Source organism: Nannobrachium achirus (genome assembly GCF_963921795.1).
Source record: "Nannobrachium achirus genome assembly, chromosome: 10".
NCBI lineage: Eukaryota > Metazoa > Chordata > Actinopteri > Myctophiformes > Myctophidae > Nannobrachium > Nannobrachium achirus.
Genome location: NC_137819.1, coordinates 63476880 through 63500886, shown reverse-complemented (window position 1 = coordinate 63500886; position 24007 = coordinate 63476880). Strand labels below are relative to the sequence as shown.

Below are 24007 nucleotides of genomic sequence, written 5' to 3'. Positions count from 1 at the left end.
ACCTAACGATGGATTTTATAAGGGTAAACATCATGGATTTTCTATACAGGAGTAAAATACCCAGAAAGAAAATCTGCTTTAACACATTCCCCGCCATTTAACAATACCTTCGTACTCTATGGTGCCTCTGGTCTCCATAGACTTCCATGTAATTCATAGTGCACGGATCATGCACACCCATAGATAATGCACCACGTGTGTCCACATTGCTCACAGCTTTCAAACAAAAAAATCCGAATGGAAATCCGTTCAGGCATTCATGAGATACAAGCCATTATGTTTTCCTAAAATGTAAACAAAGATGGCTGCCATGTTTGATAGATGGGGTTGCTATGGGGGTTAAACATGCAATTTCGCGATTTTGCATGTTTTCAAAATGGCGGAAATTCTCGGGACTATCGGGCCTGGCAGGGAAAGACATTGAAATAATCTCGGGACTATCGGGCCTGGCATGCAATGAGTTAAGTAGGATGTGAGGGGTCTAACTAGGGGTTTGTCATGATTCTGAATCCATTGCAAGCATTTGTTTTGCACAAAAAACTTTCATTGGGCTAGAAATGGACCCATAAAATGATGGTTTAGTGATGAGTCATCATTTTTCACAGTTTTTTGGGTGTTTTGGGGGGCCATTTCTCGCCCAAGGAAAGATTTTTGTGCAAAACAAATGCTTGCAATGGATTCAGAATCATGATAAACCCCTAGTTAGACCCCTCACATCCTACTTAAAGATTTCTTTTCTGGGTATTTTCCTCCTGTATAGAAAGTCTATGGGAGCCCAACTTGATATCGATATTATATGGGTAAACATAAAAAATCCATGATGTTTACCCTTATAAAAATCCATCGTTAGGTCCTAAAGGAGCCTAAAAAAAAGTTCTGCGCTTTTATCCGCTTCGTTTCGGTAATGTCAAAAACCAGCGTTAAGCAACTGAGCTAGAATGCGCGTGCACGTGGCTGCACATGCATTATGAGGCGTCCCCCCACTTCTAAAAGTAGCACTACAACACTGACAGTAGGCCCAGAGTGAGCTACAACTACATCTCTAGATTAATTCACATTCTCCTCTAGCGTGCTGTGACTTGTGTAGACATGATCAGTTGTTTTCCTTGTATCTCTCTCTCTCTCACCCTCCCTCTCTCTCTCTCTCTCTCTCTCTCTCTCTCTACCCCCCCCACTCGCTCTCTCTCTTCCCCCCCAGGCATTATAAACCGTCCTATCTGTGATGACCTCATGCAGTTCCATGATCCAGCACTAGGAGTTTGAAATAGAATCCCTGTGAACACAGTTGTTGGCTGGAGGGTCTCTAAAGGCTTCTAGACAACTTTCAGTCAGTCACTCTAAATGACTGAAAGAAAGAAAGAAAGAAAGAAAGAAAGAAAGATGTGATAGAATTAACAGTATAACAGATGATGTGATAGAATTAACAGTATAACAGATGATGTGATAGAATTAACAGTATAACAGATGATGTGATAGAATTAACAGTATAACAGATGATGTGATAGAATTAACAGTATAACAGATGATGTGATAGAATTAACAGTATAAATACTCTTACATGAACTCTTGGTCCTTCAGGTTTGGCAGGGGGAGTGGAGACCTTCACTTCCTCATCCAGACTTCTGTCGGACGGTCCAGGGAATCGAACCAGGAACCTTTCAGTTGCAAACCAACCACCGATGCCCCTTGAGGATGGGAGGAGATCACGTTTTATTTTATTTTCCATTAAAGGTCAATAGTTTTTTTGTGAGATGTCCTGCACTGCAGCAGTGAGACACACATACTGCAAATTAATTAATACATTTCATCAACAATTAATTAATTGAATCCATGTGTGTTTAGACACAAATACTGCAAATTAATACATTTATGCAAAACAGATGAGTGATTTATGAAGGGCATGAAAGGATTTAAAGTAATGCACTGTCACAACAACAATCAATCAATCAATCAATCAATCAATCAATCATTCTAACGCTAACCCTCTGACAAGCTGCAGAAGACTGTATTCTGACTCTGAACAGGTTTTACATTGATTGTTTTGTTTTCAGAATAAAATCTAAGTACTCTCTCTCGCCTCTCTCACACTCACGGCCACCAGTGCACGTTTTTACACACACAACAATGTGCCCGCCAGCCCTGCACACCTGAGCAAATCTCACACACACACACACACACACACACACACACGCACACACACACACACACACGCGTGTGCACTCCAGCGCGCGCTCCCCGTGCCTGCCCTCAAACAGGCAGGCCGGACAACCGAAAACATAATATATGCATCTTCCCTTTACCTGGGTCATTACAGGGAGCCTTTGGTCAAAATACGGAAAGGTTGGCAACCTTATCATAACAATAACAATGCCCCCCCCCCCCCCACCCCCCACCCACCCCACAAAGGGTTAATCCCTCCCTGTATGTTCAGCTCTGTCTGAGTGTTGCCACCACCCCGCCCTGACTCGCTGCTCCAAAGGGAGCTAGCTCTATTGTTACCTGCTGGAGGCTGGGGTTCGATTCCAGCTCGCTGCGCAAAACGTTACAATAATATGTTGGTGTTGATATCATGAGAGAGAGAGAGAGAGAGAGAGAGACTACAGCTATGCTAGAGGGAGAGAAAGTCAGAAAGAGAGCGAGGGAGAGGTAATAATTAAAAAGCGATACATCATTGTTTGTTCGTTCAATGTTTATGACTGAGTCATCGTATAAACATCCTATAATCAACTATTTAATACCAGACTATAGAGACATTAGTTCTAGTAAAGTCATTAAAAACACTTACTTATTAATCTTTAGGTTTTGATCCAAGGTGTCAAAATGGAGTCCATAATGTTGGGTTCTCTGTGGTGTTGTATCAAAATGGTTGACTGTGTTTAACTGTAACACTATAAGAGTGTCTACAGGTACAGTGGGAGGAGTCACTGAGCATTCAACCACTGATCAAACTTGTGATGACAAAATGCAGAACCTGGAAACCTGTTGTAACATAACACCACCCCTGCTCTCTCTGTGTGTGTGTGTGTGTGTGTGTGTGTGTGTGTGTGTGTGTGTGTGTGTGTGTGTGTGTGTGTGTGTGTGTGTGTGTGTGTGTGTGTGTGTTTGAATGGTGCAATTATACAGCGCCTTTATCCAAGGCACTCTACAGAGATTGTGCAGTACTTTCACCCATTCACACACACATTCATTACATTCACCCATTCACACACACATTCATTACATTCACCCATTCACACACACATTCATTACATTCACCCATTCACACACATTCATTACATTCACCCATTCACACACATTCATTACATTCACCCATTCACACACATTCATTACATTCACCCATTCACACACATTCATTACATTCACCCATTCACACACATTCATTACATTCACCCATTCACACACATTCATTACATTCACCCATTCACACACACATTCATTACATTCACCCATTCACACACACATTCATTACATTCACCCATTCACACACACACACACACACACACACACACATTCATTACATTCTCCCATTCACACACACACATTCATTACATTCACCCATTCACACACACACATTCATTACATTCACCCATTCACACACTCATTCATAACATTCACCCATTCATACACACATTCATTATCCACCCATTCACTCACACATTCATTACATTCACCCATTCATACACACATTCATTATCCACCCATTCACACACACACACATTCATTACATTCACCCATTCACACACACATTCATTACATTCACCCATTCACACACACATATTCATTACATTTACCCATTCACACACACATTCATTGCATTCACCCATTCACACACTCATTCATTACATTCACCCATTCACACACTCATTCATTACATTCACCCATTCACACACACACATTCATTACATTCACCCATTCACACACACATTCATTACATTCACCCATTCACACACACATATTCATTACATTTACCCATTCACACACACATTCATTGCATTCACCCATTCACACACTCATTCATTACATTCACCCATTCACACACTCATTCATTACATTCACCCATTCACACACACACATTCATTACATTCACCCATTCACACACTCATTCATTCACCCATTCACACACTCACTCATTCATTACATTCACCCATTCACACACTCATTCATTGCATTCACCCATTCACACACACATTCATTACATTCACCCACTCAAACACACATCCATTACATTCACCCATTCACACACACATTCATTACATTCACCCATTCACACACACATTCATTACATTCACCCATTCACACACACATTCATTACATTCACCCATTCACACACACACACACACACACACACACACACACACACACACACACACACACACACATTCATTACATTCACCCATTCACACACACATTCATTACATTCACCCATTCACACACACATTCATACAGCGATGCCAGAGTAAACCATGCAAGGCATCAACCTGCTCATGGGGGTTCAGAGGACACTTCAACACCAACTCTGGGGGAGCCCAGGATCGAACTTCCGGTTTCCAAGTGGCCGCTCTACCCCTGAGCCACTGCCACCCTCTGTTTACAGCAGATCAGGTCATTTCCCATAAACGCTGGTGACTCAACAGGAAGTGAAAGCCTATGTCAGGAGTATCCTTGGGCACGGTGCCAACCTTGGCACAGGGAGGCTGATCACTGATCACTGATCACTGATCAATGATCACTGATCACTGATCACTGATCACTGATCACTGGCATAAGAGAGAGAACATAAAATAAATGTTTAGTCTGTTAAATAAAGTCTGCTCACATCGATATACAAATGACATCCTGTAAGATGAGGGTGTGTCCTTTAAGCCTTGGTTCTCTAACCTTTATGCCAAGGACCCCCAAATGTATGTTTGGCCAAGGACCCCCACCTGAAAATGATTTTGACCAGGGACCCCCAGAATATAGCATTTGTGTTAAATAATTATCAAAATTATTCTAAAGATTCTAAACAGATATTTTTCAAATATTTTCAAACATGTATCTGCTATTCTTTTAAGCCAACATACAAATGGACAAAGTAGTTCAAATTATTGTGATGCTATGTTAACTACTTTTCCTGGGGACCCCCTGGAACCCCCCCCCCCCCCCCCCCCAGGAGGCCTAGGGGTCCCCGGACCTCACTTTGAGAACCAATGGTTTAGAACATCATGTTATGCTATATACAGCGCCACAATAATTTTAACCTAGTGTATACTTCTTTGGCTATTCACAAATAGCAGATGTACAAGCTCACAGCACATCACAAGCTCTTACATCTGCTATTTTTGAAAGATTTTGAAAAAGAGAAAACATGCAAAAACAGACAAACTAAATCTGATAACATAATTATAAAGTGTCTCATATATAATAACAATATAACATCAATAACAATTAAAACAATGCTAAAGTGATCATACATTATTTAGTTAAACGAATACATGTACTACTGCTCTGTTATGACTACTGATAAATATGACTCTTCTACAACCAGTAAGACTCCCTAATCGGGAGATAAGCGACCGTAGGTGGCTTATCTCCACAAATAGGGCAAAAAATTGTTTTTCCAAAATCTTCCTGATCCATGTTGATGACATGAGTGTAGACATGCTGTGTAGTGATATTCGTGATTTTAGGGCAAAAACTGTAGGAGCAGTGTCCAAAAATGTGTTTTAAAAATCGGCCTGAAGGTGGCGCTAGAATAGGGCCATGTGAGAAATGAGGGGTGGGGTCTCCGCGTTGCCTTGGCGGACGAATAGGTACCGGCCCCGGCTCTCCCGGACGCTCCTAGCCCGAGTTACGGCATTTTATGTGCGCTGCAGTGGCAGGGGGTCCGCCACTGGGGGCGCCACCACTTTTGCATCCGTTCAGGAGCACCAGGAGTCGGTGGTCCTCGGGAATTCCCCGTGAGCAGCCCCGTTGGGGTGGTCATTTGGTCATTTTTGCACATTTGGTCATTTTTTACATCTGGGGGTCCCCCAGGGGTCCCTGGGGGTCCCTGGGGCTCCGGGGGTCCTTGGAGGTTGTAGTTTGGCAGGCAAGGAGTGTGTGTGTAAAATCTGGCATGGATCGGGTCAACGGGTGCGGAGATATTAGCAGGGAAAAAGTGTGACGTGTGACGTGTGAGCACATTTGGTCATTTTTTACATCTGGGGGTCCCCCAGGGACCTGGGGGTCCCTGGGGCTCCGGGGGTCCTTGGAGGTTGTAGTTTGGCAGTCAAGGAGTGTGTGTGCCAAATTTGGCATGGATGGGGGCAACGGTTGTGGAGATATGAGCAGGGCAAAAGTGTGACGGACTCACTGACTCACCCACGGACAGCCGGTGGAGGTTTTGGTAGTAAATGCGACCTACGGTCGCAATAACTGTCTGTTTTTTACCACATGATGCTGCACTGAGATGCCACCCTGTGGCCACATTGGGTAACTGCACTTCAGTTACCACAACAATAATCAGTCAATGATGAAAGTCATGCAAACACCAACACACTGACTGAACTGAGACGGTTGGTTCTGGAGAATGAATAAATGGAAACACATGGACCTGTAAGGGTCCATTTAGAACCCACTGGAGGAACCCTGGGGGTCCCTGGACCCCAGTTTGAGAAGCACCGCACTGAGCTCATTTCAAAGGTAGAGTTGAGCTACTTTAAGTGTTTAGTAAAAGTGGAAGCCATGCTTTCTTTATGTTTCCAGGACTTCTAATGTGATCATTGTTCTTTATGTTTCCAGGACTACTAATGTGATCATTGTTCTTTGGGTGTAAAAAACACTTTAGGTTAAATGTGGAACTAGAAAGGTGTAATTCTAATTCAAGTGTGGTTGCACTGAGGAGAGTGGTGAGGATCATGAGCTTCTTTCTGTCAAGAAATTCCATGCAGGTGAATATTTTTCTAAGTGTTGGAGTTCGGAAGCGCTCGTAGGAAATCACTCAATGGTCCTGCATGTGTACCACCTGGTTCTAAATGTCACATGATGCAGGAGGCAGGGACAGGGCGTTATAGAAGACGAGCGCTTACGAAGTCTGCTCGGATTTGACAGAAAGTAACTCTCTATGGTGGATTTTTCTGAAACTAACACTTTGCAGATAGAAAGAGGATTATTCAAGCTTTCCATAGAGCCACAATATCACTGAGTTTGACATTGTTTAAAACAGATAGCAAAAAAAATAAATAAAAATAAATAAAAGCGTTTTCATGCATTGACCCTATCCCTATGGGAGGTATTGCAACCTTAGATTGCAATTTGCGGCTGGTTCTAAATGTCATATGATGCAGGAGGCAGCGGGACGTGTTATCGAAAACAAGTGCTTCCAAACTCCAACAGTTAGAAAAAAATATGAAGACAAATAATCACCTGCAGGGAATTTCTTTACAGAAAGTAGCTCAGTCATAACATGTCTACGGTGGATTTTTATGAAACAAACACTTTGCAGATAGAAAGGATAATTCAAGCTTTCTATACCCTGTATGTAACGGGTACCTTGTGTTGTGGCGGTGTTGAAAGAGGGACACAGACCACAGGTAGCTGCTGGTTGTTGTGTTGTGGTGGTGGTGTTGAAAGAGGGACACAGACCACAGGTAGCTGCTGGTTGTTGTGTTGTGGTGGTGGTGTTGAAAGAGGGACACAGACCACAGGTAGCTGCTGGTTGTTGTGTTGTGGTGGTGGTGTTGAAAGAGGGACACAGACCACAGGTAGCTGCTGGTTGTTGTGTTGTGGTGGTGGTGTTGAAAGAGGGACACAGACCACAGGTAGCTGCTGGTTGTTGTGTTGTGGTGGTGGTGTTGAAAGAGGGACACAGACCACAGGTAGCTGCTGGTTGTTGTGTTGTGGTGGTGGTGTTGAAAGAGGGACACAGACCACAGGTAGCTGCTGGTTGTTGTGTTGTGGTGGTGGTGTTGAAAGAGGGACACAGACCACAGGTAGCTGCTGGTTGTTGTGTTGTGGTGGTGGTGTTGAAAGAGGGACACAGACCACAGGTAGCTGCTGGTTGTTGTGTTGTGGTGGTGGTGTTGAAAGAGGGACACAGACCACAGGTAGCTGCTGGTTGTTGTGTTGTGGTGGTGGTGTTGAAAGAGGGTCACAGACCACAGGTAGCTGCTGGTTGTTGTGTTGTGGTGGTGGTGTTGAAAGAGGGACACAGACCACAGGTAGCTGCTGGTTGTTGTGTTGTGGTGGTGGTGTTGAAAGAGGGACACAGACCACAGGTAGCTGTAGCCCTAGAATGTCTCCAATGTTCGGTCGATTGACACTCCGTGAATCCCTCAAATCTGGAGCCATAGAACGCTCCCATAGCGCGGCGGTTAGCAACTAATCTGCACGGCCCTGAAGTGCTGCGCGCTTCTTGTGTACTCACCCAATAATTAATTCCTCAGCCTGGGAGAAAGATATTGTCCTGTAGTGTCGTAGTGTCATATTCATTTGAAAGTTCTGGCTGAAAACGTGTACTTCGTAAGATATCTCCACTTATCACGAGCCAACACGGACGACTTACACGACCGGGCGAGGGGCCCGGAATGACTGCTGGACTGAATATATGGGAACATCCGCTGATCGTCACAAACGTCATCACAAATTGACAGGTGCGCTGACATTTGATCATGCCATGGGCACCAATTGAGACGTGCCACTGGTGGTTTTGCGTAAGCCGAGTTGATAAAACAAGCACCCCATTCACAGGCAACCTCTCTCGCATCCCAAACGCACTTTGGCGTCTGTTGAGAACTGAGAAAGGTTTGGTCATCCAGAAACTAAAAAGCTAACTAAGAGATTGAAAAATCAAGTCTATGTAGATTTGTATACAACTTATATATATTATACCTATTTTTTGTCATTATTATTATTATTATTATTATATTGTTTTTTACTTTTAACTACCTCAGTTTTAGAGGTGTACACCTGTATTATATAGGTGTACAATCCTTATTTGTGAAAATGAGTGCATCTGAATGTTGCATTTGCAACACAACATTTCTAAAGAAAAGAAAGGGGTTCAAAAGGACAAATTTAGAATCCATTGCCAGTCCAAGGACTGTGGGAATAGTTTTTCCAGATCTGGATCCAGTGAGCCACACATTCATATGTTATACATGTGAACGCCAGTTAAGGAGGAACACTGTTCCAAAGGGCCCAGGGAGAAAAAGAACCCATCCTTCAAACCCAGACACTGGGTCTTCTGCCACCTCTACTACTGTCCGGCCCCTAAAGCAACGGAGAGTGTCTATTAAAACAGGAAAAGAAACTACCGTTGGCCAAGCCATTGCCTATTTAAAACATCGCCAATACTTAAAAGCAATGAAGGCTCTCTTTACCACCATGGCCAGAAAGTCCATGCTGCAGGTGGTTTGCAAGGCACTTAGCCAAGAGGTAATTAATCCTATTTACTTTTACCAATTGATCTGTTTTGGGTCACATTATCTATCTCGTTCATATTTATTCACAAAGGGCTCTACTAAAATGTCTGAAGCAAATACATTTCTATCTGTGATATTATCTTATTTTCAATCTTGTTTGGTTTTCAGAGAAAAGCAATGGTCCAGGACAAAGATAGTCCCCTGCGAAAAAAAACCCTCTGTGGAGAATCTGGAAAGGTTCTCCTGGGAGGACACAATGGGGTGAAACGTTCTCCTGGGAGGACACAATGGGGTGAAACGTTCTCCTGGGAGGACACAATGGGGTGAAACGTTCTCCTGGGAGGACACAATGGGGTGAAACGTTCTCCTGGGAGGACACAATGGGGTGAAACGTTCTCCTGGGAGGACACAATGGGGTGAAACGTTCTCCTGGGAGGACACAATGGGGTGAAACGTTCTCCTGGGAGGACACAATGGGGTGAAACGTTCTCCTGGGAGGACACAATGGGGTGAAACGTTCTCCTGGGAGGACACAATGGGGTGAAAGGTTCTCCTGGGAGGACACAATGGGGTGAAACGTTCTCCTGGGAGGACACAATGTGGTGAAACGTTCTCCTGGGAGGACACAATGGGGTGAAACGTTCTCCTGGGAGGACACAATGGGGTGGAACGTTCTCCTGGGAGGACACAATGGGGTGAAAGGTTCTCCTGGGAGGACACAATGGGGTGAAACGTTCTCCTGGGAGGACACAATGTGGTGGAAACGTTCTCCTGGGAGGACACAATGGGGTGAAACGTTCTCCTGGGAGGACACAATGTGGTGAAACGTTCTCCTGGGAGGACACAATGGGGTGAAACGTTCTCCTGGGAGGACACAATGGGGTGAAACGTTCTCCTGGGAGGACACAATGGGGTGAAACGTTCTCCTGGGAGGACACAATGGGGTGAAACGTTCTCCTGGGAGGACACAATGGGGTGAAACGTTCTCCTGGGAGGACACAATGGGGTGAAACGTTCTCCTGGGAGGACACAATGTGGTGAAACGTTCTCCTGGGAGGACACAATGGGGTGAAACGTTCTCCTGGGAGGACACAATGGGGTGAAACGTTCTCCTGGGAGGACACAATGGGGTGAAACGTTCTCCTGGGAGGACACAATGTGGTGAAACGTTCTCCTGGGAGGACACAATGGGGTGAAACGTTCTCCTGGGAGGACACAATGGGGTGAAACGTTCTCCTGGGAGGACACAATGGGGTGAAACGTTCTCCTGGGAGGACACAATGGGGTGGCTTTCCATAAAGGCCCCTGTTACAAACACGTGCCTTAACCCTGCAAGGCCCGAATGAATTTCTACCGGTCAAAAAATAAATAAAAAATCAGATGGTGTTGTAGCAGGCCTAATCACAGGAAAATGTAATGTTAAAAAATTAATAATGTTTTTGTAAGGTTTTATAGCCATAAATCATAAATCATAAATCATGCTCTAATTAGCATTTTGGGGATATTTTTCAGAATATTAACATATGCACGTGTTCTAGACATTCTAATGATCACGAAAAAAAATATTACAGGCACTTTACTTATGTTTTAGTGAGGAATAGCTTCAGTTAAAAAGTGAGATGTTGTTCGTCCAGACGCTGGAATTTCAACTTCTCTGGGAGGTGTGAATGTCAGCCTCTGTGGGGGGGTATTTATATGCAAATATCTTGGCCAATGGCATTGTAATACTAAACAATAGGATTTAATGGTGATGTTAATGTGAAAAAAGAACAGGAAAACTAACTATAACATTTTTTTAAAAATGATTTAAAAAACGTTGCCAAAAAGCAACGCTGGGCCTTGCAGGGTTAATTGCATGTTTCCTTCCCCTGAAAGCATCAGGTCCCACAGATCTGTTGGACGTCTTAGATGTAGACGGTATGATACAACATATACATGTAGCAACAGAATCATTTCATTCACAATATAATTACTACCATAAAATATAGTTACAATATGTGGAACCCTTGTGCTATTTCCAACCCTTCCATCGTTGGTTGATAAGTAGAAAATGCACCCAGGGTGAATCAAAATATGAAGCGTCCCTTAATTCCAGACATTTCTATTGTTTCAGTATTCAAACAGAGGAGGAAGCTGAGGCCTTTGTGAACAAGAGGAAAGGCATGGCACTTGCAATCATGCAAAACACAGCATGCATGTCAAAGGTTCACTTTCGTTTATTTGCCGACAAGATGTTTGTACGTTTTCATTGATGCATAAAAGCAAATAAACACTTTTGTTCCAAAGGTTGTCTTTGTTCAGGGCTGCATAGCATTATCGATGTGGAAACAGGGGTGCCCAGGGAAAGTATTTCAAACCCTCAACTCCCTGGGTGTCTGCCAGTCCAAACCAGCATCTAGGCGCCTCATCGATGATCTGCGAAAGGGTCTTGACACACGATTAAAAGTCTGGAAGGACAAAATAGAGGTGAGAATATATACACACACACACACACACACACACACACACACACACACACACACACACACACACACACACACACACACACACAGTATATGTGTGTTCAGGATTGGAACTATTTTTCCACTTTCAGACACAAGGATCCTTCAGCTGAGAAAGTGCTGCCATTTTCCCTGACTTGGGACAATGTTCAGGTGAATGTTACAGTTATGCTTCCAATTCATTGTTCAGACATATAGCTTAACTAAGTGCTGCATCATAAGACAATATAATTATCCACCAAGAAATTACAATAATAATATGATAATTCATTGCAGATATATGTGCAAGAAAAGCACCACAGAAGGGACAGCCCAGGCAATAAGGTCCTCCTATGGGCGCTTTCATTTGCCCACCTGAACAAGGTGTCTTTCAGCCAGTTAACTGGATCTGGAATGAAGGCAATGGAAGTGTCCCCCTACCACATCTTACCATCAAAGGAGGTAGGTCCCTGGAATAAGTCATATATTTTATCTTGGCAGATATGTTAAATATAAATCTTAATCATTCTATTGTTAACAATTCACGTGAATCTGGGTCTGCTAATAAGCTGTTGCTTGTAGGATTACATGAATGAATGAATGAATGAATGAATGAACTTTATTTATATAGCACATCTTCACAGCACGAATGCACAGAGTGCTTTACAGATACACAATACTCAATAAAAGTAAGCTCTACAGTTGCAGAGATACAAAATAAAATAAAAATAACAGTGCCATCAAACAGAGGATGACCATCTTGGTCATGCGTGTGCTGGCAGACAACCTGTCAGCCTTGCAGCCTGTCCAAAAGTTGGTCATTCGCCACATTGACCATTTATATCGACAAAAAAGTGAACTAGTAAGCAACGTCACTCACATTATTTCACTATATAATTGGAAGATAAAAGACCATTCTTGAAATGATATGATGAAATGTTCCATTAATTCCACCTCTAGGTGAACCTGGGTGTCATAGAGACAAATCCCAGCTCTCTTCCTGGGGTTATGGAAATGATGGATGCCTTACACAAGCATGTCCCCATCATAGATGGCAAGCCATTCCCTGTGCTCTGCTGTGGGGATGGCTTGAGCATCGAACACATGACAGAAGCCCACCACACAAGGGTCACCCATAACACCCCAGTAGAAAGGCTTGAGGGGCTTGTTGAAGCTCCTCAAGACTTTCACAAAGAAATGCTCCTTCTGCAGGTAGATCAAATGTTATTTTCAAGTATTACCATCCATGTTATCACATCTAGTTTGTATCACATGTAGAATATGCTTCTGTCATTTTCTTCTACAGGATGATTTTGACCTTCTGTACTCTGACAAAAGCATGGCAGCACGGGGCACACTTGCTCAGCTCAAGATTGCTTTTGACCACAGGTCATTAAAAAAGGAGGTGAAGAAAAACTTCCAACATGCTGCAGACATGATGGTGGTAAGATCTCCTATTAAATAAATATGCTTGTATGTACTGTATTGTCAGCTGGTAGGTTTTAATAATTCATCTCTTTCATTTTCAGTTCAGTTGCTCTGCCTACATTACAGCTTATGCAGGCAGTTTACTGGGCATTGAACGGGCAGATGCCAATGTCCCAGATTTTGACCTGGCTGCTGACCAACTGCAATGGCTCCATGACCTCGCAGAAAAGGTGGTGTAGTTCTGTTGGTTGGCACCTAAACAGGAGGAGATTGAGCTGGTGGCAGCAATTGCCCAAAAAGATAGTGGCAACCAACAGACCTATCCTTTCTGTCATTGCCAGGAAGGTAAAGAACATTTAATCACCAAAAGTGCAATTGTGGTCAAATCGTGGCTTGCCAAACTGGAAAGTCTCATTTGGAGGCTCTTTTACGTTGTTGGTGCACTTTGTTGTACATAGACAAAGGCCACACATGGTGAAGATAAATGTGAATAATACACATTATATTAAAGACAGATACTTCAGATCTGAGACAAGTTGTGTGTGATTGGACAAGCCTGTTCCGTTTCCTCAACAGAGAAAGGCGGAGAAATGCTACTGTGCTGCAACTACAACTGTCCTCACATATGGACCCACTTGGCCTGTACTGATCTGCCGTCTGCGCCAGAAGGGGATTGGTTCTGTAGTTCCATATGTGAGGACAGTGTAGACTACATATACTGCACATGCCATAAAAAAAGGAGGCACCATGGTACAGTGCCATCTCTGAGACCAATGCCTCCACAATGAGTGGTACCACATCCGCTGTTTGAGGCCTGAGGAGCGGAAGAAAACTGAGGGTATTATAGTGTATTAACTGTGTCTATTGCTTGACCTCTATAGAGGTTCATCCTCAATGAAACCACTTACTGACATTATGATCTTAATACAAAATATTATGTGTCTTACTTGGACTAATCTTTTGCATTTCCACTAAAAGGTGAATGGTACTGCTCACCAGAGTGCGCACATCAAGGTCAGGACAAAGTTCTGACCTATACCAAGGCACTGATGTGGAGGGGCCTTTGCCACATGGCCAGGCAGGATTGTGTCCCAGAGGGTGATGGACCAGCTTTGATGCAACTCTGGAAGCATGACCTTCTGTCATTCTGGCAAAAAAAACATCACAAGTACTTCATACTTGGCCACAGAATGCTAACTGGTATAATGATCATTGGTAACAATGTGATTGCAGTATGATGCAATTAACATCTATAGTGGTTAATGTCTTTACAATTTGTTATGCCTTGGTTTATGTTGTCCATTAGGAATTGAGGGTTATTTGCCCGATCGGCTTGCCATGGAGATGGTGTGGGGCAGAGTGGCCAACCTAAGTGGTGGGCCTGGGAAGAATATCCCCTTAGACCTGGTTAATGAATTTATGAACAATGAATTCAAAGGTATCTATTAACATAGTGCTCTTTGCCAGTTAACAGATTATAAAGTACACAGCCAACTTACAATGATGTTGTTGCTTTTTTCTCTCAGAAACTCTCAAGTGGACCCGGGCCGCTATACTGCTGAGCAGGTGGCAAGGTGTGCAGAAATGTCTGGGCCATTTGGGAAAGCCTTCGAACAATTGTTCCTGTCCTCGGGCATAGGCCAGTTCTCTTCCTCCCACAGTAACAACTCTCCATGCATTAAATCAGACATTGTTACCTTTGTTGAGGAATATAGAGAGGATGCCCTATTCTCTTTTATACCGGGACGACACCACAAGGGCTACGATACATTCACGTACCCACAGTCCATCACAAAGCCAGAGAAACTGGGGAAATCTATAAAACGCCTGGCATTTGAAATTGATCTGTGGGACCAGAAGAATTACGTGTAACATGAGTATGATACTTACTGTATCCATAAGTAATGTGAATAACCAACCAACCACAAACAAACAAAAAATAAAATAGACCGTTAACAGTTTAATTTCTTGATGGAAAATATTCTTAACCAGATAAAAAAGAAAAAAAAAAGAAAACATGCCTTGTAGAGCTTTGGAATTGGGTTTAATGAACCATTTTCTCTGTGTCTGTCACTGTTTCTATATTGTCACACACACTGCAGCAGCCTGGCATCATGCACACATCATGTGTAACTGACTTGTTTGTGCCCTTGATAAAAAGATGGTCAAGGACCCTCTTACGGAGACAGCGTTTCTGCCTGTACTGATCCACCAGGGACAGCATACAAGGCTTTATGTGGCCCTTAATCACTGACCCTGGGTAGACGTACATGTGTGCTTTTCCTGGCAAACCATCTGGTGCACACCTTCCTACCTCCTGCCAGTATGACAGGAGGTCATTAGATGGCCCCCCAGTGGACAACACATGCCTCACATCCCCTATATCAACCCCTAACCCAAATGCTACAGTGGCCAGCACACATCTTAAGGGGCTCTTTTGTGTGGCAAATGTGGCAAGGATTTCTTCCTTTTTTCTAGGGGATGTGTGGCTATGAAACATATCCACTAGGAGATGTGTTTCTTTTTTTTTTCATCAATATGACACATAGCACTGCCAAGGCTCTCCTTAAACATGCCAAAGGCTTGTGTCAATTTTGACATGGATCTGTAAGACATAAGGAAATATACTTTGTAGTCATATATCATCTTCAGAACCAATCTAGACACTAAATCTCAATTATAAAAATCCTGCACCAGCCATCCAACCTCTGCAGCTATGTTTGTACCAGTGGTTCCCTGGACAGTTATATGGATGTTTGGCCTGGAAAAGAATTGTCATAATATTGTAGGCTATGATGAAAATGACATTGTATATATTGTGTGTTGCAGGTCAGTGGCCTTGTAAGAATGTGTCCGCCCTGAGATTGGCAGGTTGGGGTTAAATCCCTGGCCGAGTCATACCAAAGACTATAAAAATGGTACCCTGGTACTCCCTGCTAGGCACTAAGCACTACGGGGTGGATTAGGGGTAAGTCCCAGTGTCATACTAGCGTCATGTCCAGGGGATGTATATTTGTACAAGCTGGATCACGCTACATAAATAGGAGATAGGCTCCTGACCACATGGCTCAGAAACCGTTGCTTCCCAAGGCTACTTACTTACTGTGTGTTGTAAATTATACTTTATGTAGTGATCCTATTACCTATGGGAAACACAATTAACTAGATATACCTGTTACAGCTGACTGATACAGTTAGCACCGATTCCTTCTCAACATGCATCCGATGGATGATGTCATCAGCCATCTCCTGTGTGGCAGTGGCGGTAAGCATCAACACAGGGCATTTGAGGATACTTGTGACCTCTGGCACTCTCAAATATGCCTCTCTAAATGTGTCTCCCCTAAAAATATCAAATAACAAAAAAAGATTCCACAGTAAGGATGTTAGTACATTATTTTGTTATTCATCTGTCAAATAGCCTAAACAATGTGGGCTACCGTATGTGAAAATTAGCCACTTAATGTGGAATATCTTTATTGAAATTAAAATGATTTTGTGGCATTTGTTTGTTTTTGTTTACTTATTTCATTACTTGATCAAAAATGAAAAAGATTACGGTATATTAAGCATATTGCACTATACCATAAAGTGATGCAGTGAGCCTCATCTACAGTGACAAGACATATTTGTTTTCTTTTGCTCTTCAACCAGTCCCACCAAGGGTCCACAAACATGCTCTCAGGGGAGATGAAAAGCATCTTTATGTTTCCAGCAAGAATCTCTGTGACAAAATTAGTAATTTCCATTAGTACATCAATCAATCCGTATTAGAACAGAGGCATAAAGGTTGTATAGTTTACTCACAAAGTTTGATGTCTTGTGGGATGTCACTATGGGTGGCTGCAGCTGGAACCCCAAGCTCTGTCCAATGTGTCACCTGATCTGACATCAGTGCCTTAAGAGGGCTTATAATGAGCATGTAGTGCTCACTACCTGGATGTAGCTTTTAGATGTTGCATAGTTTAGATTATATGTTGATACCAGTTAAAATGACTCACTCATAATTGTATGTTATAGGCTAAACCTACCTTGTCCATTAATTGACCAACAAGCCCAAAACAGGCACTTTTCCCAAATCCAGTGGGTAAAATGGCCAAAACATCCTGACCCTTTAACAAAGATTTAATTATAAGCTTTTGTTCGTTTTTTAATTGAAAAGGAAAATTAATACTCAAAAGCAAATTTTCAAAATCTTCATCTGTGAGTGGCATGATGTGAAATGATATTTGGATGTGAAAAATAAAGTTCTATAACTTCTAAATGTTTTATTTTAATAAATGCACACGACAGACACACAATAGCCCGGTCTGAGGAGCGTTTATTGTGAGAGGGGTTGCCTGTGAATGGGGTGCTTGTTTTATTAACTCGGCTTACGCAAAACCACCAGTGGCACGTCTCAATTGGTGCCCATGATCAAATGTCAGCGCACCTGTCAATTTGTGATGACGTTTGTGACGATCAGCGGATGTTCCCATATATTCAGTCCAGCAGTCATTCCGGGCCCCTCGCCCGGTCGTGTAAGTCGTCCGTGTTGGCTCGTGATAAGTGGAGATATATCTTATGAAGTACACGTTTTCAGCCAGAACTTTCAAATGGATATGACACTACAGGACAATATCTTTCTCCCAGGCTGAGGAATTAATTATTGGGTGAGTACACAAGTAGCGCGCAGCACTTTAGTGCCGCGCAGATTAGTTGCTAACCGCCGCGCTATGGGAGCGGTCTATGGCTCCAGATTTGAGGGATTCACGGAGTGTCAATCGACCGAACATTGGAGACATTCTAGGGCTAAGGTAGCTGCTGGTTGTTGTGTTGTGGTGGTGGTGTTGAAAGAGGGACACAGACCACAGGTAGCTGCTGGTTGTTGTGTTGTGGTGGTGGTGTTGAAAGAGGGACACAGACCACAGGTAGCTGCTGGTTGTTGTGTTGTGGTGGTGTTGAAAGAGGGTCACAGACCACAGGTAGCTGCTGGTTGTTGTGTTGTGGTGGTGGTGTTGAAAGAGGGACACAGACCACAGGTAGCTGCTGGTTGTTGTGTTGTGGTGGTGGTGTTGTTGAAAGAGGGACACAGACCACAGGTAGCTGCTGGTTGTTGTGTTGTGGTGGTGGTGTTGAAAGAGGGTCACAGACCACAGGTAGCTGCTGGTTGTTGTGTTGTGTTGTGGTGGTGTTGAAAGAGGGACACAGACCACAGGTAGCTGCTGGTTGTTGTGTTGTGGTGGTGTTGTTGAAAGAGGGACACAGACCACAGGTAGCTGCTGGTTGTTGTGTTGTGGTGGTGGTGTTGAAAGAGGGACACAGACCACAGGTAGCTGCTGGTTGTTGTGTTGTGGTGGTGGTGTTGAAAGAGGGACACAGACCACATGTAGCTGCTGGTTGCAGTTTCACTGGCAGTGGTTTGGTGGCGCTGTTCAGTCATAAAATAAATACACACACTGTGTGAGTATGCAGTCCTCCAAGTACACAGGTTCAGCTACACACAAACCCTCCTCTCAGTGAATCCATGCACTGAAAAGCAGTGAGTCTTAAAGTGACAGTACAGGTATTTACACAGTTGGAATAGAACATTAGAAAGTAAGTAGGATTTGGTGTAATTTCAACCCTGAAAATAAAACTATAATAGTAACCTTGTTACATACTGTATATACAACCGTAATGTTGGTGAGTTTGATGTTGTTAAAGGACAGAGAAAAGAAAAGATGAGTGTTAAAATCGTTTACTTCTTTCTATCATTTTAGTGATTTTAACCATTTTGATTTGGCTAATTATGTATTTGCCAGACCCATGAAATGGGTAGGCCTACATAAGCAAATGTCGGTCTGTCTGTCCGGGTTTTCTATATAAAGGGTATATATGATGATGACATGATGATGACATGCCTACAAAAGGCATGATGTCATAAATGATGATGACAGACAGGGGGTCTGGCACAACCAGGTTGACCTGGTCTAGTTTCTAGACACAATAAGCCCATTTCCAAGATGCACCGCAATCTTTCATGGGCAGATGTGACTTATGGGGGCTGGTGTAAATAGTAACAAAGAAATTGCCGGCATATTGTGTCTAAAGAATACATATTTCGCCGTGTAAATGAGCTGCTAGGGTGTACAGTATGGTTCCAGCAGCTCAGTGAGGTGCAGCCTGTTTAAAGATTTAAAAGCAAATAAAAGGACCTTCAAATCAATTGTAAAATGGACAGGCAGCCAGTACGTATACTGTACATCAGGGGTCTTCAACAGGGGGTCCGGGACCCCTAGGGGGTCCTCAGAGTTACTACAGGCAGCCAATACGTATACTGTACATCAGGGGTCTTCAACAGGGGGTCCGGGACCCCTAGGGGGTCCTCAGAGTTACTTCAGGGGGGCGCCAAATCTTTGTGTGATACTGTAGCATCATGTTTTTTACATTAACCATGCACTTGAACCCTAGCATCCCTAGTCTGACTCTGAGTGGAATATTAGCCAAAGATAGCAGATCTACAAGCTTACAACGCCTCGTGCTGCGAGGCGTTGTAAGCTTGTAGATCAGCTATTTTAGGCCAAGAGGTTTGTAGAGGGAAAAAGAAGAGCAGACTAAAGTATTTGACGGTTCAAGTGGTTAAATGTCTGAAAATACCCATTACTCCTACATGATGACAGGCTGTCAAACATGTCTAAGCTGTCTAAGAAATCTATGAGCATAATCTGCAACACAATTATATACAACATGTAGTGGGGGTCCCTGCTTCATCTCTCTCTCTGCTAAGGGGTCCCTGCTTCATCTCTCTCTCTGCTAAGGGGTCCCTGCTTCATCTCTCTCTCTGCTAAGGGGTCCCTGCTTCATCTCTCTCTGCTAAGGGGTCCCTGCTTCATCTCTCTCTCTGCTAAGGGGTCCCTGCTTCATCTCTCTCTCTGCTAAGGGGTCCCTGCTTCATCTCTCTGCTAAGGGGTCCCTGCTTCATCTCTCTCTGCTAAGGGGTCCCTGCTTCATCTCTCTCTGCTAAGGGGTCCCTGCTTCATCTCTCTTTCTGCTAAGGGGTCCCTGCTTCATCTCTCTCTCTGCTAAGGGGTCCCTGCTTCATCTCTCTCTCTGCTAAGGGGTCCCTGCTTCATCTCTCTCTCTGCTAAGGGGTCCCTGCTTCATCTCTCTCCCCCCTCTGAAATACAGAGGATAAACACTATATATCCCTGTGTCAAAAACCCTCTTAAAATCCATTCCCCAGTGGTTCCCAAACTTGGGGCCGGTGGACCCCCAGTGGGGTCCACACATTATTTTGTGGGGGTCCCCAGATGATTAGCTTAATGTCCAAGTTTCTCACTCAACAGTAAATAATCCAACATACAGTATATGTGTATACAGGGTATATCGTCTGCTATGTGCACAAACGTGACACACAGGACCATAGTGCACAGCTCGGCCTTTTACATTAGTTTTTGTGTAAACAGTGACAAATACAGCCTGCCAACGGATACGTCTTTTTCCAATGGGATTGTTTTATTCGAAAGCTGTGGTCGGATCTACACCGCTGGTAGATGATACATGCACAGATTGGGTGCGATGCGCGCACGTGCCCACGTTAAAAGGTAAGGACAATTTGGCAGTTGCTTAGTTCAGCGATGTTTAAAAGAGCAGCAAGTTAATGCCAAACTGGCCAAACTGTCAAATATTACATAAGGAAGAGGCAAACGTTGTGAAAATAGCCGATCTACAAGGCCTTGCAGTGCGAGGTGTTGTGAGCTTGTAGATCGACTATTTTCACAATATATGTAACTGTGGAACTGAGTCCAACTAAATGTAAAAGCTACACTTCCAAGTGCTTGTCAGGGTGGCGGTCCCCAGTTCAAATATGTTTAATGTGGGGGTCCCCAGTTCAAATATGTTTAATGTGGGGGTCCCCAGTTCAAATATGTTTAATGTGGGGGTCCCCAGTTCAAATATGTTTAATGTGGGGGTCCCCAGTTCAAATATGTTTAATGTGGGGGTCCCCAGTTCAAATATGTTTAATGTGGGGGTCCCCAGTTCAAATATGTTTAATGTGGGGGTCCCCAGTTCAAATATGTTTAATGTGGGGGTCCCCAGGTGAAATATGTTCATTGTGGGCGTCCCCAGTTCAAATATGTCTATTTTGGGGGTCCCCAGTTGAAATATGTTTAGTTTGAGGGTCCCCAGTTCAAATATGTCTATTTTGGGGGTCCCCAGTTCAAATATGTTTATTTTGGGGGTCCCCAGTTCAAATATGTTTATTTTGGGGGTCCCCAGTTCAAATATGTTTATTTTGGGTGTCATGGCCTAAACAGTTTGGGATACAACACAAGTTACAATTGACAGTGCAAGTTGAATGTTTATTTACCTGATTGCTGTTGCTGCAGTCTCATGGCTTCTGGCCAAACAGGAGGCCTCAAACATGGCTGCCCCTCATATGCACTACCCTTAAAGGGCCAGTGCTACACATGCATGGGTTGGCAATGGTTGCTGTTGCAACTCTAGATTCAACATGTGAAAAATTATCTACAGTTGCAATTTGCATCTTTTTTTACTGTTACTGTGTTACTTTTACACACACGCACGTGCGCACACGCGCGCGCGCACACACACACACACACACACACACACACACACACACACACACACACACACACACACACACACACACACACACAAATAAAATGGTTTCAATTTAGTATGATTAAAGGGATATTCCACTTTCTTTTTTTTTCTTCAATCATTTTTATCCCACGATTTTGCAACCCATTTTCACCCAGTTCCAATTGCCTATGTAATCCTGGGCTCTGCTCTCCCTCTGCCGCGCCTGGGGAGACAACGGACTGACCTCATGCTTCCTTCAATTGCATGAGTAGTCCAAGTTGTTTCTTTTCACCTGACAGGGGGGATTTCCCCGGGATGGACGTAGTGTGTGGAAGGAACACGTTATTCCAACCAGTTCCTTTCCCCCCCATCAAGCGCCCTGGCTGGCCAGGGGGAGGCATTATTGAGACCAGGATTACTGCATGTTTTTGTGAGGGTATCAACCCTAGGAGATACGGGGAGAACATGCAAACTCCACACAGAAAGGCCCTATCGCCGACCCCACCTAGGGTGTGGGCGCTGATGCGGATATTCCACTTTCAAAAAAACTTTTGGTCATTTTATCGTCTAATCAGGCTTTTATGAACACCATGAACAGATTTTAATTTGCTTCATTCAATATTTTGATATTTGATGTAAATGTTACCAGGCCCTCCAGGCCCATGGCCTCTCCACATACACACCCATTGTAACTTCAAACTCCATTTTAACCATGCTAGATTCATCAAAAACACCCATTCTTTTTTTTTGGGGTGATTCATAATACCCTCCTAATACGTGAGCAGGCAGATATTTTTTTTAAATAATTAATTGTTGTATTATTATTTTTAAATTTTTCCCAAAGAATTATTAAAATTAAATGAAAAACGTTATCGAATGTATTAGGAGGGTAGTATGAGTCAACAGAAAAAATAATGTGTGTTTTTGATGAATCTAGCATGATTAAAATGGAGATTGAAGTTACAATGGGTGTGTATGTGGAGCGGCTCTGGATCAAGCCTCCTGATAACATTTACATCAAATATCTAAATATTGAATGAAGCATATTAAAATCTGTTCAGGGTGTTCATAAAAGCCTGATTAGATGGTAAAATGACCAAAAGGTTTTTTTTTGAAGTGAAGTATCCCTTTAATGTATTAAGAGCTCCTTAATGTATGTTGGCATCACTGACAGTCTGTTTCTATGTCTACATTGTGGTATTGATATTTTTACTTAGAGTAAATAATGTGAGTTTTCTACTTTTTCCACCACTGGTTGTGAGTTTCAGGAGAGATTTGTTCGGAGCTCTGATTGCAAAAAGCCTGGATCTCATTTTGTTTTGAGCCCAACAAAGTGTTTGGAGCTCCTTGTTTAAGGCCTGTATCTCCACAAATATATCAACACTAAATATTAAGTGCTTATCAATGGATGGATGCTTTGTAATAATAATCCAAATCTACAAAGTAACTAAAGTTTCAATATAAATGTAGTGGAGTAAAAGTACAATATTTGGTCTGAGATGTTGTGGAGCAGAAGTAAAAGTAGGCCTGTTGGAAATTGGAAATACTCAGGTAAAGTACAAATACCTAATAATTATCCTTAAGCACAGTACAGTACTTAAGTAAATGTACTTAGTTACTTAAAATGTTTAGTAAACACAATACAGTACATATGAGACCAAAACAGAGCCACAGACAGCCAGTGCATCCATGAATTTAAATCTAGTGTAAAAATAAAACTATTCAAACATCTAAAAACAACAACATGACATCCATGATCAGACATCATATGAAGTACTTCTGCTAACAGACACTAGAGGGCGTCCAAACAGCAGTTTTCACTCAATTACAAGTGAACGTCTTATTTCACAAGTTTTCACAAATGTATGGATATCTTTTGAAAATAGGAGATCTACAAGTGGTGCGAGCTTGTAGATCTGTTATTTTCAAATAGCCGATGTATATAAAGTGTTGAAAGTGAAGAGGTTTTGTAATAATAGTCAAAATCTACAAGGTAACTGTAACTGGTATAAAGTTTTCAAAACAAACAAACGAAAAGGCATTTTTTCCAACGGATCCAACCTAGTTATTATACATGACCAATGAGCTGTGGCCATGTTGTCATGACAACACTATGAATATTAATACACAGGAACAAGACAGACTGTC

General features: G+C 42.9%; 2 protein-coding genes across 2 annotated transcripts in view; both read right to left on the bottom strand.

Annotated features, from left to right (window-relative positions):
• The window catches only part of LOC308293220 (protein NLRC3-like), a gene marked incomplete at both ends in the record, with an annotated part of 62112 nt that extends 49112 nt beyond the window's left edge, over positions 1 to 13000 (bottom strand). The window contains one exon of the mRNA XM_080735656.1: positions 12894 to 13000. Coding sequence (XP_080591782.1) covers positions 12894 to 13000 — 107 coding nt within the window. The remainder of the gene's footprint in view (positions 1 to 12893) is intronic.
• A 431-nt stretch (positions 13001 to 13431) lies between these two features.
• The window catches only part of LOC308293218 (protein NLRC3-like), a gene marked incomplete at both ends in the record, with an annotated part of 58837 nt that continues 48261 nt past the window's right edge, over positions 13432 to 24007 (bottom strand). The window contains one exon of the mRNA XM_080735654.1: positions 13432 to 13532. Within this exon, the coding sequence (XP_080591780.1) occupies positions 13432 to 13532 (101 nt within the window). The remainder of the gene's footprint in view (positions 13533 to 24007) is intronic.